The sequence below is a fragment of the Rhododendron vialii genome, chromosome 9a (genome assembly GCF_030253575.1).
Source record: "Rhododendron vialii isolate Sample 1 chromosome 9a, ASM3025357v1".
In the NCBI taxonomy this organism is placed as follows: Eukaryota; Viridiplantae; Streptophyta; class Magnoliopsida; order Ericales; family Ericaceae; genus Rhododendron; species Rhododendron vialii.
In genome coordinates, this window is record NC_080565.1 from 14,719,008 (window position 1) to 14,739,314 (window position 20,307).

The 20,307-nt window shown below is 48.1% G+C and overlaps 1 protein-coding gene across 1 annotated transcript; it reads right to left on the reverse strand.

The window, feature by feature from the left end:
• Window positions 1-18,212: 18,212 nt before the first annotated feature.
• On the reverse strand, window positions 18,213-19,778 carry LOC131299652 (uncharacterized). Its single transcript, XM_058325235.1, has one exon. It carries the CDS (start codon window positions 19,776-19,778, stop codon window positions 18,213-18,215), a length of 1,566 nt encoding a protein of 521 aa, XP_058181218.1.
• Window positions 19,779-20,307: the final 529 nt, after the last annotated feature.

The following is a 20,307-nucleotide window of genomic DNA, read 5'->3' on the forward strand; positions in this document are numbered from 1 at the left end:
ATGAGTTACTGTAGGGGTTCGATTTAGGAGGAGGGACCTTGGCCTGAATTAGTACTTCTCTTCCGCTGCTCCGTTCCTCCGCCGCTGTCCCTGCAATAAGTTACTAAGGCTGGAATAGCCTAGTGACCCTCCGACGATCAAGTTAGATGTAAGGAGAGATACTTTTAGGTCTAGGGTTAGGGAAAGATGGCGTACCTCTCAAAGATGAGTATCCCTTTGTATTTATAGACCTAGGTTAACTTGGGCTCCAAGCTAGTGCGTGGAGGTCACGCTTAGGTAACCGCCTCGGGTGACGTCATAGATGACGCACCGAATAAGACGGTTACGAAGCACATGGGCAGACCTGGCCCAGATGATCCTTTCCGCCACGTGTCGCTCTTGGTCCCCTCCTGCTATGCTACATTCTGCCAAGAGACCCTAACGGAATGCACACTTCGGTAATTAACCGAAGTGTCAACAGGAGACTTGACGCCGAGCGAGTAAAGAGAAGGATATATACTGGCCCGCCTGTACAATCCTAAAGATCGTGCCGGTATGAGACTTCGGTTAATGGTGGTCCGGTTATATTACCGAGGTCATGACCGAAGCTCCCACAATAGCCCCTCAAGGCCCTGGAGCTTTGCACCTCTGCTTCAGGGTCTTGATTCCATCGTACGAAACATCAGGCCTTGATCCTTTTTAGAGAATAACCGGAGAGTGAATTTGCTTCGGTAGATTCCGATCAACCTGCGCCAGAGAACCACGTGTCAGCAGTTGCCGAGGTCTCAGAATAAAAAGGCTGTCTCAGCACGTGCCATGTCAGTTGATTGGTACGAAACGTTGCTTCGGTGACACGCGTAATCATGCCTAAGGTCTGAATATCCGGCGCCTGTCCTCGGTGCAGAGCCCTTGATACTGGCCGTCCGATGGTAACACGTGTCGACGATCCGTCGGCTCGGTGCACGACGCCTCGCTTCCCGCGCAGCCCTCCATCTCTCCCATTATAAATAAGAGAGACAGAGGTGAGAAAATCACTTTTCCTCCGCTTCTGAAGTTGAACCGCCGCCGCCGTCTGCTTCTAGCTTTCAATCGAGATTTTGAGCGTTTTGGGAGCGGATCTCGACACAAAACTCAGGTATGATGATCTTCGATTGCTGATTTTCATGTTTCGATCATTTTCTTCAAATTTTCTTTGAGTTTGTCGTCATTTTCTGCGTTTGTTCTGGCTGAGCAACCGCTCGCCACCGTCTGGTTTAAGGCGGCGCTGGGCTTCTCCAGCGCTGCTCACGCTCTTACCGAGGTCTAAACTCATCCCGAGGCCAAAACTTATCCCGAGGCCAAAACTCATCCCGAGACCTAGATTCATCTTGATGCCAAGGGAATGGACTTCTGATCTTTAAAAATTCTTCCAAGAGGGAAACACCTTCATAGGAATTGATTGCCCGGGGGCTCCGAGGAGCGATGACCATTCTGCACCGAGCGTTAGACCTTGATTTTTCCCTGAGCGTATAGCAAACGGGTTTTTTGTATTCCTTTCCTTGGTTAGGCAGAAGCGAATGGTCATCGAGCTCTCTTCGGACAGTTCCAGTAGTTCAGGCTCTTCTCCCATCTAAATTCCCGAGGATATTCGCCAGACACTTCGGGAGAGGGCATTCTTTCGGACTCCAATCGACTGCGTTGAACCATTCGAACCCTCGAAAGCTCCCCGTGAGGTGACGTCGTTTGACTCCCAAGAGATGGAAGCCCCAAGTACCTTGAACCAAGGTCCGGGTCCATTCGCGGATGCCCCCGAGGAGGTACGGGGACGCAGGAGGGCGATGAGGCCATGCCCGTACCGAAACCAATATTTTGATGGCTCCTCGGCTTCTTATGCTGAATTCAAGAGGGTATACAGCGTTCCTCACGACATTGACGTTCGGATTTTACCGAACAACGACCCCAAGGACCTTCCTCACCGGGAGGGAGCACTCATCTTCCCCTTGATGGCTATCACAGAGGGGGGTGTTAGATTCCCCCTTCATCAGTTTGTCCGAAGGGTTCTCCGAGCCCTCTCCCTCACGTCTTCTCAGCTCACGGTGAACTCCTACCGGATCATTACGAGCATTATAGAGCTGAGGAGGCAATACAACCTCACATTCGGACTCAAGGAGCTCTTCGGTGTATACCTCGTCGGAGTTAACCGAGAGAGCGACCAACATTACCTCTCCTGTAGGACGGGATACGACACATTCCTTATCGACCATCTTCCCGATTCGGAAGAGTGGGCGAGTATTTATGTATCGGTTACCGGGAATTTTATGTTTGGGCCCGAGGAAAGCGCGGACACAGCCACCACAGTTCAGTTCGAAACCGGGGCTCTTGGTCAGTAGAAGTCTCTTTTTACCTTTAGTATGTTAGCACATTTTTCTTTCCTCATTGTATACTGATTCTTCCATTGCTTATCATTCAGCCGAGGGCATCGTTGCAGAGCTTCGGGGAAGGGCTAATTGAGCGCAAATAATAGCTGCTTATGCCATTCCTATTACGAGTCGGTATGCACCTGATCTGCTCGGATACAAACCGACCTAGGCTATTTGAAAAAGAAGCCGAGGCAGCAAGGTGTTCCTCGAGCGGGATGAGGACGTGGTCGAGGGAGAAGCCAAGGAAGAGGAGAAGGTAGGAGAGGAGGAGCTGGGGCGACAAAAGACGAAGTTGGTGATTCTGGTCCCCGAGGCGTGATCCGAGAAGAAATCGACCGGGAGACCCCAGAAAGGACGGGACTTAGTGGCGAGATGAGCGGTCGCGGAAGAGAAGTGCTCAACCTTCGGTGCCAGAGGCCACGAGGACGGGGTGCTGGCATCAGGATTGGCTCACCGGGGGCCGGAACCTCGAGGGTGATCCCTGTTTCTCCTCAGGAGCCTCCGGAGAAGAGGGCTCGGACCGAGGAAGAAGGCTTCGGACAAGGAAGGAGCGGGGAGCCGATCTTGATAGAAGAGACAGGAACCAGAGGAGACGAGGGAGATGTGGAGAGCCGGGGGGGAACCGAAACGGGGACTCGTGTTTCGGCGAGGGAGGTCCCCTGGGCCCCTGAGGTTCGTCACTACTCGGGGCGCCTAATTCATCACGCCGATAGTGCGTCTTCCAACATTGGGACGGCGTTTGGGCTGCTTCGGTCGTGTATTCTTTCGAAGGACGCCCGAGCTGTTGAGGGGTGCACCGAGGATCTGACAGGAGAGATAGCGCAGACACTTCTGAAAGTAAGTTACTTCTGAAAGTTTCTTTTCTTACCCCCTTGATTGATTGTTGGAATTTGATCAATTTTAATTGTGTTGGTAGGCCGGAGCTCGGGCGCTCGTGGTGAATGAACAATGCAAGGCGCGGGAGCAGGAGATAGAGCTGCTGAGGAAAAGCCTTGCTCAGAGAGAGGACGACCTGAAGGTGGCAAGGGAGACTTGTGACCTCTACCTGGCCGACTTTCAGAGGTGCGACCGGGAGCGGGTAATTGCTGAAGGGAGGGCCACAAAAGCTGAGGAGGACGCTAACACCTTGAGGGTTGCTGGAGCCCGGGAGGTCGAGTTTGCAAGGAACAAAGGCTACGATGACGGCTAGGATGCTGCCGGAGTCGAATATAAGAAACAGGTCCGGGAGATAGAAGCCGAGCTCTTCAGAGATCGGTTCTTGGACGGACTTCGGTATGGGCACGAGGCCTTGATAAGCAAGCTTACTCTGCCAGAGGGTTTGGAGCTTCGAACCGTGCCTGAGCCCCCTCCTGAAGAGCTCGTGCTACCAGAGGAGGAAAGCGAGCAGGTGCCGAACCAAGAGCCCCAAGCGACCGAGAAGCAAGCTGACCCCAGCGCCCCTGTTCCCTGATGAAGCATAGGAACTTTATACCTCGCAGCTCTGAAAAGTACTTTAATCTTTTGCTTGAATGGTCAGTTTTACTAGACAGCTCCGGACATTTGGAGTTTGCCGTTCCAGGGATTGTAATTGTTTGATACTGAAGCTGTACCCTTTTGTTTACGGTTTGTGAATGAATGCTTTTCTTTTCTTGAATGTTTTATCTTTGAAATGCTTATTTGATTGGTCTGCTCCTTGGGTTATGATGCCCCTGCTTCGGTGGGACTTAAAAAAGTTTGTAGAAACAAGTTTAACCGAAGCGTTAACCGAAGAGCTTTGCCAAGCATAAAAAAGAAGTTTAATCAAGAAAAAGTGACTCGTTCCGAAGCCCCAGCTAGTAGTAGGGCCGGTAGGGACCGAATCAGAAGCACCTGTTTAATGAATTTTTGACATTGCACGCCCCTGCTTATTAATGGAAATGAACTTATCGAGCAGACGCGGGATGGTATTACTGCTAGGGACGTAGGCCGGGGTCACGAAGGGGTATGGCTTCTGCCATAGGTTCGTGACGCAGCGAGTCCGAACAGTGGGAAATTTCTGGTGGGTCGGTATAAGGGGCTCGGAGAGAGAGGCCGAGTATCCTTAGAGCGAGTGACCAGAAATCCAGACGACCGAAGAGGCCTGGGCGACTTGGTGGGAATTTTGTCCGAGGGTATCACCTATGAGAGAACAATATCCCTGAAGTCGGTATAAAATGGGCCGGGCAAGAACGGACCAAGTATAAGTAATTTAAACAATCAGTGTACGAATAGTGCCAAAGAGATAATTCTCATTAAAACTCGGTGGAGTATTGTCAATACATAGGCAGATTGCCTTCAAAACTTTCTTAAAAGAAAATGCAATGTAATAAAGACCAAACGGGCTTCGGTATCCGAGCACTATCCGTAGAACTTCTTCAAGTTGTTTGCATTCCATGACTTGGCAATGGGGGAACCATCCAGCTTCTCCAATTTGTAGTTACCCGATCCGAGGTGCTTGAGAACTCGGTAAGGACCCTCCCAATTGGGCATTAGCTTTTGCTTTTTGGACTTCTCCACCACCTTTTTCCAAACGAGATCGTTAGGCTTGAACGACCTGAGGCGCACGCTTCGGTTGTAACCCTTTGCAACCTCCTGTTGGTATGAAGCGAGCTTGATCCTTGCGTTGTCCCGTTCTTCTTCGGCTAAATCGAGGTCCGAAGCAATGGTGGTGTTGTTCACTGACTCATCAAAATTTTCTATTCTCATTGTTGGGAGTTCGACTTGGAGTGGGATGACCGCATCTATTCCGAATGCCAAGGAGAAAGGAGTGCGACCGATGGATCGCCGAGGCGTCGTACGGTAGCCCCAGAGTACCCTGGGTAGCTCTTCGGCCCACTTTCCTCGCCGTGACTCAAGTCGTCGCTTAAGTCCAGATGAAATTGCCTTGTTTGCAGCCTCGGCTTGTCCGTTGCCCTGGGGGTAAGCCAGAGTGGATGTGTCCCATTTGATACCGTATTCGTCAAGAAGGGCCCGGTACTTCTGCCCTGTAAACTGCCTTCCATTGTCTGTAATTATGGCGAACGGCACACCGAAGCGAGAGATGATGTTTCGCCATACGAAGCAGATGACGTCTGTTTCTTCAATGGTGACCAGGGGCTCGGCCTCGACCCATTTTGAGAAATAATCGGTGGCGGTTAGGAGGAACTTGAATCCGCCTGGAGCGACTGGGAGCTTTCCAACGATATCCATACCCCATTGGGAGAAGGGCCAAGGGCTGGTGAGAGGGCTAAGGTCCCGAGCCGGCTGATGGATAATGGGAGCGAACATCTGACACTTCTTGCAACGCTTGACGAACTCTTCAGAGTCCTTCTTCATTGTCGGCCACCAATATCCCTGAGTGAGGGCTCGGTGGGCGAGCGACCGTCCACCGGAGTGACAACCGCTGTCACCGGCATGAAGCTCTTCAATGATGCCCGGAACTTGATGTGGGTGCGCGACCAATAAGTATGGCCCGGTAAATGATCTTCGGTAAAGCTTGCCGTTGGGATTGAGCCAGAAGAGAGCGGCTTTGTTTCGGAGTCGGTGAGCCTCCTTTTTGTCAGTGGGAAGGGTGTCATCTCGCAAGTAGAGGACGATTTCATCCATCCAGCTCGGGCCAAGCTCTATGTTGAGTACTTCCTTTTGTAGGTCTTCGAGTTCAAAGCTGGGCTTGTCAATAGAGTTGAAGGAAATGGAACGGTGTCCAGTACATGAAAATGCCGAAGCGAGCCCTGCAAGGGCGTCGGCGTGGGCGTTTTGTTCCCTTGAGATATGCTCGACCCTGATTGCTTTAAAGTGTTGAATGAGCTGGACTGCGGCGCTGAGGTAGGTACGCATGCGATCATCCCGAGCTTCATATTCTTCAGAGAGTTGGTTAACCACCAATTGGGAGTCGCTGTAAACGACGAGCTCTTCGATGCCAATGGCTTCGGCAGTCTTGAGTCCCGAGATAAGTGCTTCATATTCGGCCTCGTTGTTAGAGGCTGGGAAGTTGATGGAGAATGAGCTTTCGTGCAAGACACCGGAGGGTGAGAGAAGAACGACGCCTGCACCTGCGCCTTTGCTGTTGGAGGCGCCATCGACGTACATTTTCCAAACATCTCCGTGAAAAAGCTGCCATGCTGTGCTAGGGTTGGCCTGGAGTACTGCCTCGGTGCTCCGGGTGGGTGCCGAAGCGGATATGTTGGGCGGTGTAAGCTCGGCAATGAAGTCGGCCAGCATCTGAGCTTTTATTGCTGTTCGAGGTTGAAAGTGTATTTCAAAATTTGCAAGCTCGACGGCCCATTGTGAGATTCGGTTGGAGAGATCGGCCTTCCGGAGAAGAGATTTGAGGGGGAACTCGGTCAGGACGATGACGCGATGCGACTGGAAATACGGGGCAAGCTTTCGGGAGGCTGAAATGAGGGCGAGCACGAGCTTCTCCAGAGGGAGGTAACGCGTCTCGGCAGGAGTCATGGTTTTGCTGGAGTAATAGATTGGCTGGTGCTTGCGGCCCTCCTGTCGGACGAGCACCGAGCTCACAGCGTGCGGAGAGACAGCTAGGTAGAGGAACAGGTCCTCTTGGTTCTGAGGAGTGACGAGAAGTGGAGCCGCGGAAAGATACTCCTTTAGTCGCTGTAGGGCTCGGTCACAGTCTTCTGTCCAGTTGAAGCTTCGTCGGTTGCCCTTTAGTAGTGCGAAGAATGGCTGACATTTGTCCGAGGAGCGACTTATAAACCGATTCAGAGCAGCAGCCATACCGGTTAGACGCTGAACATCGCGCTTGTTGTGGGGAGCCGAGAGCTGATCAATAGCGCGAATCTGGGAAGGATCGGCCTCAATACCGCGTCGGGAGACGAGGTGTCCAAGAAATTTGCCGGAGCTAACACCGAAGACGCATTTCTCGGCATTGAGGCGGAGCTTATGGTTCTTGAGTATCTCAAAGACTTCGGCAAGGTGAGTTAGATGATCACCGGCGCGAAGACTTTTAACCACCATGTCGTCAATGTACGCCAGCATAGTGTCGCCTAGTAATCGCTCGAACATCTTGGTTATCATTCGCTGGAAAGTTGCTCCGGCATTTTTTAAACCGAAGGGCATGACAAGGTAACCGAAGATCCCGTGGGGTGTAATGAAGGCGGTGTTCTCGCTATCGCCTTCGCTCATTGCGATCTGGTGATAGCCCCGGTACGCATCCAAGAAGCTGAGTCGCTCGTGTCCGAAGGTGGCGTCAATGAGCTGGTTGATTCGGGGAAGAGGAAAGAAGTCCTTCGGGCAAGCGTCGTTGAGGTTTGAGTAGTCGACGCAGACACGCCATTTGCCATTCTTCTTCTTGACTACGACGGTGTTAGCCAACCACTTGGGGTACTGGACCTCTCTGATTGCCCCAGCGTTTAGGAGTCGGTTGACTTCTTCAATGACGGCCTCGGAGTGAATAGGAGAGGACCGTCATGCCTTCTGTACGACCGGTCGTTTGGCTTTGTCGATGTTGAGCTCGTGGCAAATGAAAGAGGGGTCGAGCCCGGGCATCTCATAGGGGGTCCAGGCGAACACTTTAATGTTTCAGTTGAGAAAAGCTACCGTTTCATTTCGATCAGTATCACTAAGTGAGGAACTGACAAGGAAGAAACGGGAGCCGTCCTCGGTGATAGGGATGGTGGCCACGTCTTCAACGGTTTTGTCGTCGGGCGCTCTACCGACGTCCTCCAAAACTGGGGCTTTGGCGGCTTCAATGAGATTCACCCGGGAGGTCTGTTTGGTGCTTCGGACGGCGTTGACGTAGCACTGCTTGGCAGCGGTCTGGTCTCCATACAAGTCTTCCTGGTGCCCGTGAGTGCCAATGAAACGTACCACTTGGTGATAAGTGGAGGCAATCGCTTTAAGTTTACGCAGCCAGGTTCGACCGACAATGGCGTTGTAAGGGCCAGGGACGTCGACTACCACAAATTCTATTTCAAGAGTTACCGAGCCGGCACGGACAGGAAGAGTGATCATACCGATGGGCCAGACAGGAGCTCCGTTGAAGCCGATAAGGGGAACTTCAGAGGGACGGAGGTCGGTCTCGGGAATCTTCAGATCCTTGAAAAGAGAGTAATACATGACTTCGGCCGAGCTACCCTAGTCTACGAGGACGCGACGGACGTTGAAATTTCCGATGCGTAGCGTGACCACGAGGGCGTCGTTGTGGGGAAGCTGGACGCGGTCGAGATCCTTCTCAGTAAACGTTATCGTCCATTTGGAGCCGTCATCGGTTCTAGGGTGCTTTGGTTCGGGGCCGACTAACATGACCTGCTTGGAGGAGGAGGCTTCATTCAACTCTGCCCGGATGACTCGAGCGGCCTCGGGGTTCAAGGGACCGTGTATGACGTGGATTGTCTGGACCTCTTCTTCCGTATTTGTTTCGGTTCGTTGCACCCAAGCCGTCGTCTTTTCGTGATTGATGAAGTTGCCGAGGTGGCCTCCCGCGACAAGCTGCTCCAAGTAGGCTTTGAAGGGCTTGCAAGCTGTGGTGAAGTGTCCTTGTTCGCTGTGGTAACTGCATCGGACGATGGGATTCTTGATTTTCCCATTCTCGGTTCCTAGCTTTTGATTTGGGAAGGAGAAAAAGGGCTGGTCCTTCACTTGGTCGATGATCCGGTAGATGGGAATGGTGAAGATGGTTTTTTCGGTGTTGAAGTCACTTGGCTTCGGTCCCCTCCTCGGCGATTGCTTGATGGTGTTGACCTCTTTCTTCGGTGTTTGGACAGGCACGGGAGCCGATATGGACACCGAGGCGTTCAACGTCTTTGAACTTGTAGGCTTCCCAATGCCTCTCTCTGCCTTGGATTCGATGAGCTGACACCAGCCCTCAATTCGAGTCATAAGGTCCTTCATAGAGTTGGGCTTATGGCGAGCGAGGTCGTCGTAGACTTGCTCGTCCTGGGAGGTGAGACCGAGGTTGAAACCTCGGGCAGAGATGACACCGTCACAACCCTCTATCTCATTGAACAACTCCCAATAACGGCCGGCGTACTGCCGAAGCGTTTCGTCGTTCCTCTTGCGGAGGGCTAAGAGGGAGTCGATCTCCTTCTCGTGCTTGTTGCTCGTTACGAATCGGGCCATGAAGGCATCATAGAGGGAATCGAACGAGGAGATTGACCGAGCCGGGAGTTGATTGAATCAGGTGAGGCCCAGGCTGCCGAGGCTTGCAGGAAACACTTTGCACAGGAAGGCGTTGTCCGAGGGTTCATTCCGAAGAAACAGAGACATGACAGTTTTATACTGAACTAGATGAGTATACGCCTCGGTCTTGCCGTCATATTTGGTAAACTTGGGTTGGGAGAATCCCTTGGGTGGGGGGGGGTGGGGGTGACCGAGTCGATCTCTTTTGTGAAGGGAGAGGTCGTGAGACGTGCAAGTCGCGCATTGTGATGAGGTCGAATCGAACGGTCGGGGCCATCTGGACGCTCAGTCGCTGTACGCTTCTTGGGGACAAGTTTGTCCAATCGTTCATGTTCCTTTCTCTTTGGAACAATACTAACCGATCTCCTTGAAAAATGCTCCTGGCGGTGATGGCGGTAGCTGTCCCGAGCGGAAGGCTTGAGGCGCTCGGTGATTGGGCTCCTGCTGTGTGCGCCGCCGGGGTGTGAGTCGATGGGACTTCTGGCTCGAGGGCCCTTCAGGCGCTCTCGGTATCCTCTAGTCTGGATCTCGACAAGGCCGTCATCCCCCCTGGCTGCCCTTGTGAGGCTAAGGGTAGATTCCCGGCCTGTCCTGCCCACTAGGACCGAGTGGGTGGAGGAGGCAGAGACACTCCTACCACCGAGCCTGTCAAAGGCCGATGGCCTCCTTCGAAGTTGCACAGGGGAGCGGGAACGATCCCTGTGCGATGCGTCTTTTGGGGCTCGAGTGTCCGCCGCTCTTGGTGACTCAAGACGATCCTTGACTGAGGGGCGGGGTCTGTGCTCTAGCAGGTGACCGGCTTCGTGACTGCGTGGGAGGGGGGGGGGGGTGACGGTTTGTCCTTCCGCCACGGCTCCCGGAGGAATGAGATGGGGAGATGAGGAGGTGTTTGATCTCCTCCAACTCGTCTCGGACGTGTCTATCGCGGTCCATGACCGTCGTGAGATTGTCGATTTTTCGCTCGAGATGGCGGATGTAGGAGTGGAGCTCGGAAGATGGGCCTGCGTCTGGAGCTGACGCTCCGACGCCAATTCCGACAAATACATGGGTCTTTCCAAGGGCGGCCGCTCCGCCAGAAGCCAGGCTGTGGTCCACGAGGGAACCGAGCCCATGGGCGGTACCACCGTGATGTGCGTCGTCGATCTCCACCATGTTTGATTCTGGACGTTTGAACGGAGCAAAAAGGGGAAGGTGAAAGTTGAAAGGGTGGCTAAGTCCCCAGCGGAGTCGCCAATTGTAGGGGTTCGATTTAGGAGGAGGGACCTTGGCCTGAACTAGTACTTCTCTTCCGTTGCTCCGTTCCTCCGCCGCTGTCCCTGCAATAAGTCACTAAGGCTGGAATAGCCTAGTGACCCTCCGACGATCAAGTTAGATGTAAGGAGAGATGCTTTTAGGTCTAGGGTTAGGGAAAGATGGCGTACCTCTCAAAGATGAGTATCCCTTTGTATTTATAGACCTAGGTTAACTTGGGCTCCAAGCTAGTGCGTGGAGGTCACGCTTAGGTAACCGCCTCCGGTGACGTCATAGATGACGCACCGAATAAGACGGTTACGAAGCACATGGGCAGACCTGGCCCAGATGATCCTTTCCACCACGTGTCGCTCTTGGTCCCCTCCTGCTATGCTACATTCTGCCAAGAGACCCTAACGGAATGCACACTTCGGTAATTAACCGAAGTGTCAACAGGAGACTTGACGCCGAGCGAGTAAAGAGAAGGATATATACTGGCCCACCTGTACAATCCTAAAGATCGTGCCGGTATGAGACCTTGGTTAATGGTGGTCCGGTTATATTACCGAGGTCATGACCGAAGCTCCCACAGTTACCAAGAACGAAGAAAATAAAACACACCCCAAAATTCTTTATCTCTACTTTCTAATTTTACCTTTTCGATTATCATCGATAAAAAAAATTCGACACCAAAATTGCTGACCGCAAAGGATTTGTGATGCGTTCCGAAGAACGAGGAAAGCGAAACATACCCCAAACTTCTTTATCTCTACTTTCTAATTTTGCCATCTAAATTATCATTGACAAAAAAAATTCAATGTCAAAATTGTTAACTGCAAAAAGTTAAAAAAGAAAACATAATTTCCACTGCTAGGGGTCAAACCTAGAAAATTCTCGACATATCCATTTAATATGTGCTATAGCAGATTTTATATTTACATCATGCAAACTTATTGTTTTATCTCTCTTTTTTTTTTTTGTACATGTTTTATATCTCTAATCTAAATACGAATTCAGAAAACTCTTCAATAATCTATATTTTGAAAAAATAGGAATTCGCGATATGATTTTGTATTTACATCATGCAAACTTATTGTTTTATCTCTCTTTTTTTTTTTGTACATGTTTTATATCTCTAATCTAAATACGAATTCGGAAAACTCTTCAATAATCTATACTTTGAAAAAATAGGAATTCCCGATATGAAAATTCAAATACAAGAAAATTTATGTTTTGCATTAAATTTTTCATGGTTCTACGATAAATTCTTATTATCAACGCTATAATTGAAATATCAATTCTCCATACTAAAAAAATCCTTTCGGTTTCGAAAAATAAATTTTTTATTGCCGTGATTCCAATTCGAAGAAAAAAAAATGAGCAAAACCTTATTTTGTAGATTTTTCAACGAAATATAAAGGGATCGCTGTTTTTATAGTGTGACCGGTGATTTTGTGGCTGATTTCTAATTTTTTTAAAAGTAAAATTACCACTCAAACTACAGATATACGAGTGATGAACCAGTTTTGTCTTCAGCTCCGACCTGGTCCTGCAATACACAACAAGAACTCGAGTCACCGGTGTGGTGGCGTGCCAACCATTATCCAATGCCTAAGTCAATAGAATACTTGCTATATGATGAGAGAATTGAGATTCTCGATTAGGGGTTGCCTCTCTTCTGTTTGAGTTCTACCGTTGTATTTATAGGCATTTTGATTGGAGGTTGAGTCATTGTGGGACTGTATCTTGTAGATTCCGGATTACCTCTTTGAGGAATGTTGAGTCCTGCTTTAGCTAGGAATGAATGTGCGTCCCACCTTAGCGGGGAATCCTTATCCGTCTTTGATTATGCATATCACTAGAACTTTATGCTTATCCAATCAACGTCTTTCCTTTATCCCTTAGGACTTAGGTTTTTATTGAGATATCTTTTAGTGAGATAAGTATATTTCGTGAACATTACTCATCTCGTCTTAGCTTGGGACAAGAGCTGATCCTTAGACCTTGTGCCAGCTCCTTTTGAAGAGCGGAGCTGGCATACCCTGGGATTTTACTGGGAATACCTCCTAGGGCATGTATAGCCAAAGCTAACTTCTACTCCCCAGGTCCGTGTTTCTTGTAGTGCTGACCTACTTAGGTCTACCATATTTATCAGAACTCACCTGTTCCCAAGCTCCAGCTTTTTCCTGGAGGTCGGGAACATTGGTAAGACCTAAATGGCGGTTACTGCTCTTCTTCTCTTTTGAGAGTTTTAAATGTGAGGGTGACTTTGTGGGACAGGTGTCGAAGTCCTTGCTATCTCACTGTGATGAGGAGTAGGGAGCATTTCTCGGGATTAGTGCTCAACATTTAGGCTTCCCCTCACTCTAACTGATTCATTGCAGAGAAGCACTCGAATTTCTCCAGGCGATTTCTTTCATACAATCTTTCTTCGTCGTCTGGTTTAGAGCCCGTCCCTTTTAGATACGTTCTTCTTCCTCGGCTGTTGTTTTTACCTTTTTAAACTGGATTCTCCTTCTAGTGTAGAGGTTTCAAGCCCTAGGTGGGTTGTTCCAGGGGAGTTCATCTGTGCTAGGTTGATCGGTTTCATTTGTATCAACCTACACTCCCCCATTATAGAAGACTTCGCTCCCTATTCCCTAGTTCTTTAAAACAGGGTTTTTCGGGACCTCTTCTATTTGTCCGTCCGTTTATACCCTGGATTCTCCGTTGGTATCGTAATGTCGGAGGGTTTCATAAATTTTTCCTCCATTTTGCACACAGAGGAGTCAACTAAGGAAGAGGAAATTTCTCTACGCCGTAGGAGAGATGTTAGGGTTTTGGCTGACAAAGGCCAGTTGAGTAAAGTTAAACCCTCGTCGCCTCCTGCTTCTTCGTCGAGGGATTCCCGTAGGGCTCCTGTGTTTTCTGTTTCCAACATCCCCTCTATGATCACGAATGCAAAACTGGTCGTTCTTAGAGTTAGATATTCTATTCCATGGTCGTTCTTAGAGTTAGATATTCTATTCCATCATCAGTTTCCTTTAGGAAACCTTCTGAGTCTGAGAGAGCTTGTTCTGCTGTTGAAAATGGGACTTGTCTCTATGTTGGTGCCCTAAAAGGAGGCTTGCGCCTACCCTTCCCCACCGTGGAAAGGGATATCTTGAGTTTTCTTGGTCTGGCACCTGGCCAGATTGTACCCAATTCTTGGCGTCTCTTGATAGGTTGTGCAGAACTGTGGGGGGCGATGTTGGATGGGCAGACTTCTTTGACGAAGGGGCCTTTCTTGAACCAATTTTCTGTTAAGGAAGCCCCAAGTGGTGTTGGGTGGTATTACTTCTCAAAGAGGCCTGGCGAGGGGGAGCTAGTCACAGAGCTCCCTACAGTGAATAAAAATTGGAAAGATAAGTTCTTCTTTATTGGTGGTGATGGTTGGGAGTTTCCTAATTGGGAGGTTGGGACATATGTTCCTTGGATCCCAAGTAGGTGGGGGGTCTCCATCACAAATTGTAAGCTACTTTTCTTTGAATTTTGTAACATGGTATACCGAATTCTTATATTTATGGATCTTCCCTTATTTTTGTAGCTAGAGCTCCTTTTCCTCTCAGTCCTGCCCTGGAAGTAGAGCTTCATCAAGCTAGAAGCTACGTAGTCCACAGCTGGGAGTTACTTGTAACTCCAGAGTTGTTGGCCACCCATTTGCTGGGCCCAGAGACCACTCGTGAGACCTTAGCACTCTCTAGAGGTAGTTCCTATTTTTTTATTTGGCATTATGCTTTTTAGTTGCCTTTTATATTGCTTTCATTTCTTTCCTTTTCCGAGGAGGAAAGTGAGGACAAAGTTATGGTACCAAAAATGGACAAAACCTTATTGGCCCAATTGAAAGCTGAGAGAGCAAAACAATCATCTGGGGCCGTAGCTCCCAAAAGGAAGAGCTCCTGTCTTCAGAAGGAGCTGAGTGTTGATAGCTTTCTAGATGCCGACATTTCTATTGCCCCTTCTGCTGACTTAATGGTTGAGCCGTTTGTTGAAAAGGAAGCTGAGAAATCAAAAAGGAAGGCGAGGAGTGCAGTTGTGGGGGGTAGCCCTCCTGCCAAGAAGATGAAGGCTTCTGTTGGTCCATGCGTGTTGGGTGACTATCAAGAGGCTCTTGAGCGTGCTTCCGGGCTGCTTAGTGCAGCTGATAAAGATTTGATGGCGGAGATGTCTCTCCAGGCCGTTGGGGAGCAAATGTTGGTCGAGTTGGCCATGGTATACCCTTTTTATCAATTTGTTGATTGATGATTTTTGTGCCTCCTTTGTTGACTTTTCCTTCTCTTTTTGTAGGCCGTGGCTTGTGGCCGTTATCTTGCCTCCCAAAGCCATAGCCTGGGGAAGCAGATAATCACTCTCACTGATGCCAACATGAGACTCACAAAGCAGGGTGCTCTTATGAATGAGGAACTCAAGAAGGTGACTGAAGCGAGAGATGTTGCCCTTAAATCGAAGAGAGGCTTGGAGGAGGAGAGGGACGTTGCTGTGGCCACTGCTCGGAGTTTGGAGCAGAAGATTTCCGAATGGGACGTGGAGATGGAGAAATACAGGACCATGAACCTGGGGATGCTGGAAAAGGTGAAGAATGCTTGCAGGGAAGCCATTGGGCTCTTCCTACAGTCCCCTGAGTGTTGTCAGGACATCACCTAGTAGTATTTTGATGGGTTTGAAGCTATGAGGAGCCAGACAGCCTTAACTTTTCCGAATTTGGATTCCAAATTTGAAGTTGATGATGAAGAGGGGCCCTTTGGTCTTGACGGGGGACAGAAAGAGGAGGAAGAAGGCTATGACATGGTGTCCAAAGACATATATGTCCCAAGCTCTTCAATAGCATCCCTTCTCCAAACTCCGAAAAAAGTCTCCCTTTCTCTCGAAACTCCTACTCCAACTGCAACACCTCCTGGCCCATCATCTGGTGATGGGCAGGCAACTGAAGTTCCAGCTCTTGGCCTTTAGGTGGCCTTTTTAGAAACTTTTAACTTGATTCGGGTCTGTAACTTAACACGTTTTAGTACTTTCGCACTTTTAACTGTGTTTCTTTGGGAGTGGCCGTTTGGTTTGGCCTTGACTCCTGCTTGGTTAGATGACTACAAAACTTTTCTTGATAGTTGATGTGGATGATCTCAATGAGATCATGTTTTGGGGCCTTTTTAAGGCTGTCTCTCTTTGGATAACATGACAGGTACAGGTGCAATTTCGAATGAAATGATGCTTTTACTTTATGCTATGGCAGTTTTGTTATGCATATAAACTTTTGCCATTTCCTGTCCTTCTTTATGGTACCAAGTTTGGAAGCTAGGAGTTCTATCCAGAGCTTCTTGTTCTTTTTTATTGCATAGTTATAGTCCTTCTTTATGGTACCAAGTTTGGAAGCTAGGAATTCTATCCAGAGCTTCTTGTTATTTTTTATTGCATAGTTATACTACGTCTTACTCCCCTAAGTGTGTACTTTGCTTGCGTCCAAACAAAGGGGACACTTATTTGATTCTCCCTTAGGATATCTATTAGGTGAGTTATACTTTTGTAGATTGCGTAGTTGTGTTACGTCTGTGAGCTTGGATATTTTTTCTAAGCTCCTTTTTCAATGCATAGCGGTGCTACGTCTGTGAGCTTGAAAATTTTTCCTAAGCTTCATTTAGTGCATAGCTGTGCTATGTCTGTGAGCTTGAAAATTTTTCCTAAGCTTCATTTAGTGCATAGCTATGCTATGTCTGTGAGCTCGAATGTTTTTCCTAAGCTCCATTTTAAATGCATAGCTGTGCTATGTCTGTGAGCTTGAAATTTTTTCCTAAGCTTCATTTAATGCATAGCTGTGTTATGTCTGTGAGCTCCAATGTTTTTCCTGAGCTCCATTTTAAATGCATAGCTGTACTATGTCTGTGAGCTTGAATGTTTTTCCTTAGCTCCATAAGCTTCATTTAGTGCATAGCTGTGCTATGTCTGTGATCTCGAATGTTTCTCTTGAGCTCCATTTTAAATGCATAGCTGTGCTATGTCTGTGAGCTCGGAAATATTTCCTAAGCTTCATTTAATGCATAGCTGTGCTATGTCTGTGAGCTTGAAAATTTTTCCTAAGCTTCATTTAGTGCATAGCTGTGCTATGTCTGTGAGCTCGAATGTTTTTCCTGAGCTCCATTTTAAATGCATAGCTGTGCTATGTCTGTGAGCTTGGAAATTGGAGACACTTATTAAATTTCCCTTTGGGATATATGTGAGTTATGATTCTGTAGAATTGTGCCTTTGTTTTTCAAAATATGCAAGTTTGAACCGAAGGGTTCAAATCTTTGGCATTAAGTAAAACAATCGTTTCAACTACTCGAGGTACGTGGGTAAGTAACTTCCCATTAATCTAAGCAGTTGGGGCAGCGGTTTTAACTACAGCTTTGATTGTGATTATGCTAATTGGCTCAGCAAGCGGTTAGTGAACCATCTAATTTGTGCTATAAATACCAATAGTTTTTAGAGCCCATTCCATAATCAATTCTAATATTGTGATGGCGAACAACGAGCGGATCTCAGAATTGTGCCAAGAGCTGCAGCATCTGAAGGCAGCCATTGATGGGCTGTCTTCGAAGATGGAGGCCATGGCAGAATCTCTTTCTGTCATGGAGAAGACGGTCCGCATGGTGCTGATAGCCAACTGGGACCAGTTGGAGGCTTTCCGAGGGCAACCGGCTCCGCCAATTCCTTCCCCTCCGAGGGAGGGAGGTAGTAGTTAGGCTGCAACTTTATGGGTTCTACCCACAAAGTTTTTATGTAAAAAGTTGTCCACACCCCTTACCCTAAGGGGTGTGGATTTATTAATAAAATTTGAATAAGTTTATTCTTTTGTTTGTCTTTTCCATATCATGCATACAGGAAAACTAAACGATCACCCCTCGTGGGGAGTTTTATTGGCCACAGGGGCTAACAACGGGAACACATGGTCCTAAGAACTTTGATGCTAGAGTTTTATTGAAAAACAAAAAGCTTCCTAAAAACATAAATAAATTTCCTAAAGACAGAAATAAACTTTCACTGCAAGCACCTACTTGTAATACTTCTTGAGGTGCTCCGCATTCCATGAATTTGGCAATTCTTTTCCCCTTAGGGTTGCGAGCCTATATGCACCAGCCTTGACGTGGTGTAAGACTTGATAGGGTCCTTCCCAATTTGGTCCAAGCTTGCCCACCTTCTTCCCAGTGGGATCCACTTTCCTTAGAACTAGATCACCAGCTCGAAATCTCTTGGCCTAACCTGTGCTTCATGGTACTTGACCATTCTTTACTAGTAAATGGCCAATTTGGCCATTGTTGTTTCCCTTGTTTCTTCTAAGAGGTCTAGCTCAGCCCTAAGATCTTCCTAGTTTTGTTGGTGGTCAATGCTTGCGGTCCTGTAATTGAGGAGTTCAATTTCAATGGGGACTACTACTTCAGCCCCAAATGCAAGGGAGTATGGAGTTTCTCAAGTTGCAGTTCGGGGCGTTGTTCGATATGCTCATAGCACATTATAAAGCTCGTCTGGCCATGTTCCTTTGGCCTCTCGCAGTCTTTTCTTAATTCCCTTTTTGATGGTTCGATTAGTGACTTCCACTTGTCTATTAGCTTTTGGGTGAGCTTTGGATGCATAATGTACGTGTATTCCCTTAGAAATACAGTATGATTTAAACTGAGTATTGTCAAACTGCTTTCCATGGTCTGTGACTATCACTCGTGGTAACCCAAAACGGCTAATGATTATCTTCCATAAGAAATCAATTGTAACCTCTGCTGTGATTGTGGCCAGTGCCTTAGCTTCGACCCAGTTTGTAAAATAATCCACAGCTATAATGGCATGCTGGACCTGGCCTGCTGCCTTAGGGAGTGGGCCAATTAGGTCTACTCCCCATTTGGCAAACAGCCAAGGTCCCTTCATTGGAGTTAAGGCCTTGGGGGATCCATGAATGATGTTTGCAAAGCGTTGGCATTTCTCACATTTTTGGACCATAGAGTTGCAATCCTTTTGCATGCTTTGCCAGTAGTATCCCAACCTAAGGAGTTTGTAGGCTAACGTGTAGCTACCTTGGTGGACCTCTTCTATAGCCCGTATAGATTCTGCCGTGGTCAGACATCTAAGGTATGGTAATGAGAAGCTCCTTCTATACAACACATCTCCCATCATTAGGTATTTTGCAGCCCTGATCTTGAGCTGCCTAGCTTTGTCTTTGTCGTCTGGTAAGGTCCCATTTATTATGTTCTCAACTATGGGGCCCATCCATGAACTGCTGTAGTCAATAGCTTGAACTTGTACGTTTGGGGCAAAGATACTTGGTAATTCCAAGTATCGTACTGGGGTATTCCGTGGAATAGCATCCTCCTTAGCCGTGACTAGTTTTGCCAAATAATCAGCTTCAACGTTCTCATCCCGTGGGATCCTGACAATACTGAAGCTTTGCAGCTCTACAACTTGGGCCTTTACTTTATCCAAGTACTTCTGCATTACCTCTTCTTTCACAGTGTATTCTCCTAGGACTTGTCCTACAACCAACTGTGAATCACTTTTGGCTAACACATGGTTGGCACCAACGGCCTTAGCTAGTTCCAATCCAACGACAAGAGCTTCGTATTCTGCCTCATTGTTAGTTGCTTTGAACTCGAACCTAAGCGCGTAGCTCAGGCGTTGTCCTTTTGGGGATGTTAAGATCAGACCAGCTCCGCTTGCTTCTCTAGTTGTTGATCCATCAACCTGAAGGACCCAAGGTTTTGGTTCCTCTTTGGGTAACTCATCTAAATCTGGATAAGTGTACTCTGCAAGGAAATCTGCAAGGACTTGGGCTTTGATGGCAATCCTCAGTTTGTACTCTATATTAAACTCGCCAATCTCTATTGACCATTGAATCAAGCGGCCCAAAGTTTCTAGACAATGGAGAATCTTTCGAAGAGGTTGATCTGTTAGCACCTTTATCGAATGAGCTTGAAAATACGGCCGTAGCCATCTAGCTGCTATTACCATTGCAAAGGCTACTTTTTCAGCTCTGGGATATCTCAGCTCAGCTTCTCGCAATGCCCTGCTTGTATAATACATCAGTAGCTGTGTCCCTTGCTCTTCCTTGATTAGAACTGCACTAACTGCGTGGGGGGGAGACAATAAGGTATAAGTATAGGGCTTCTCCTTCTTGAGTCCTGCTAAGCAATGGCGGAGATGTCAAATACTCCTTGAGCTGGTTGAAAGCGGCTTCCTCCGTGGTAGTCCATTCAAAGGCTTTTTTCAAAACCTTGAAGAATGTTTGGCACTTATCGGTTGCTCGTGAGATGAACCTGCTTAATGCTGCGACACGCTCTGTTAGTTTCTGGACCTCCTTGATATTTTGGGGTGAGCGCATGGTGAGTATAGGTTGGATTTTTTCTGGATTTGATTCAATGCCTCTTTAAGATACCATGAAGCCTAGAAATTTGCCTGAGGAGATCCCAAAAGCACACTTTGTTGAGTTGAGCTTCACTCGGTACTTTCTGAGAACTTGAAAGGTTTCTCCTAAATCTGCTACAAGGTTTTGTGCCTTGGCACTTTTAACCAGCATATCATCTACGTATACTTCTACGTTGCGCCCAATCTG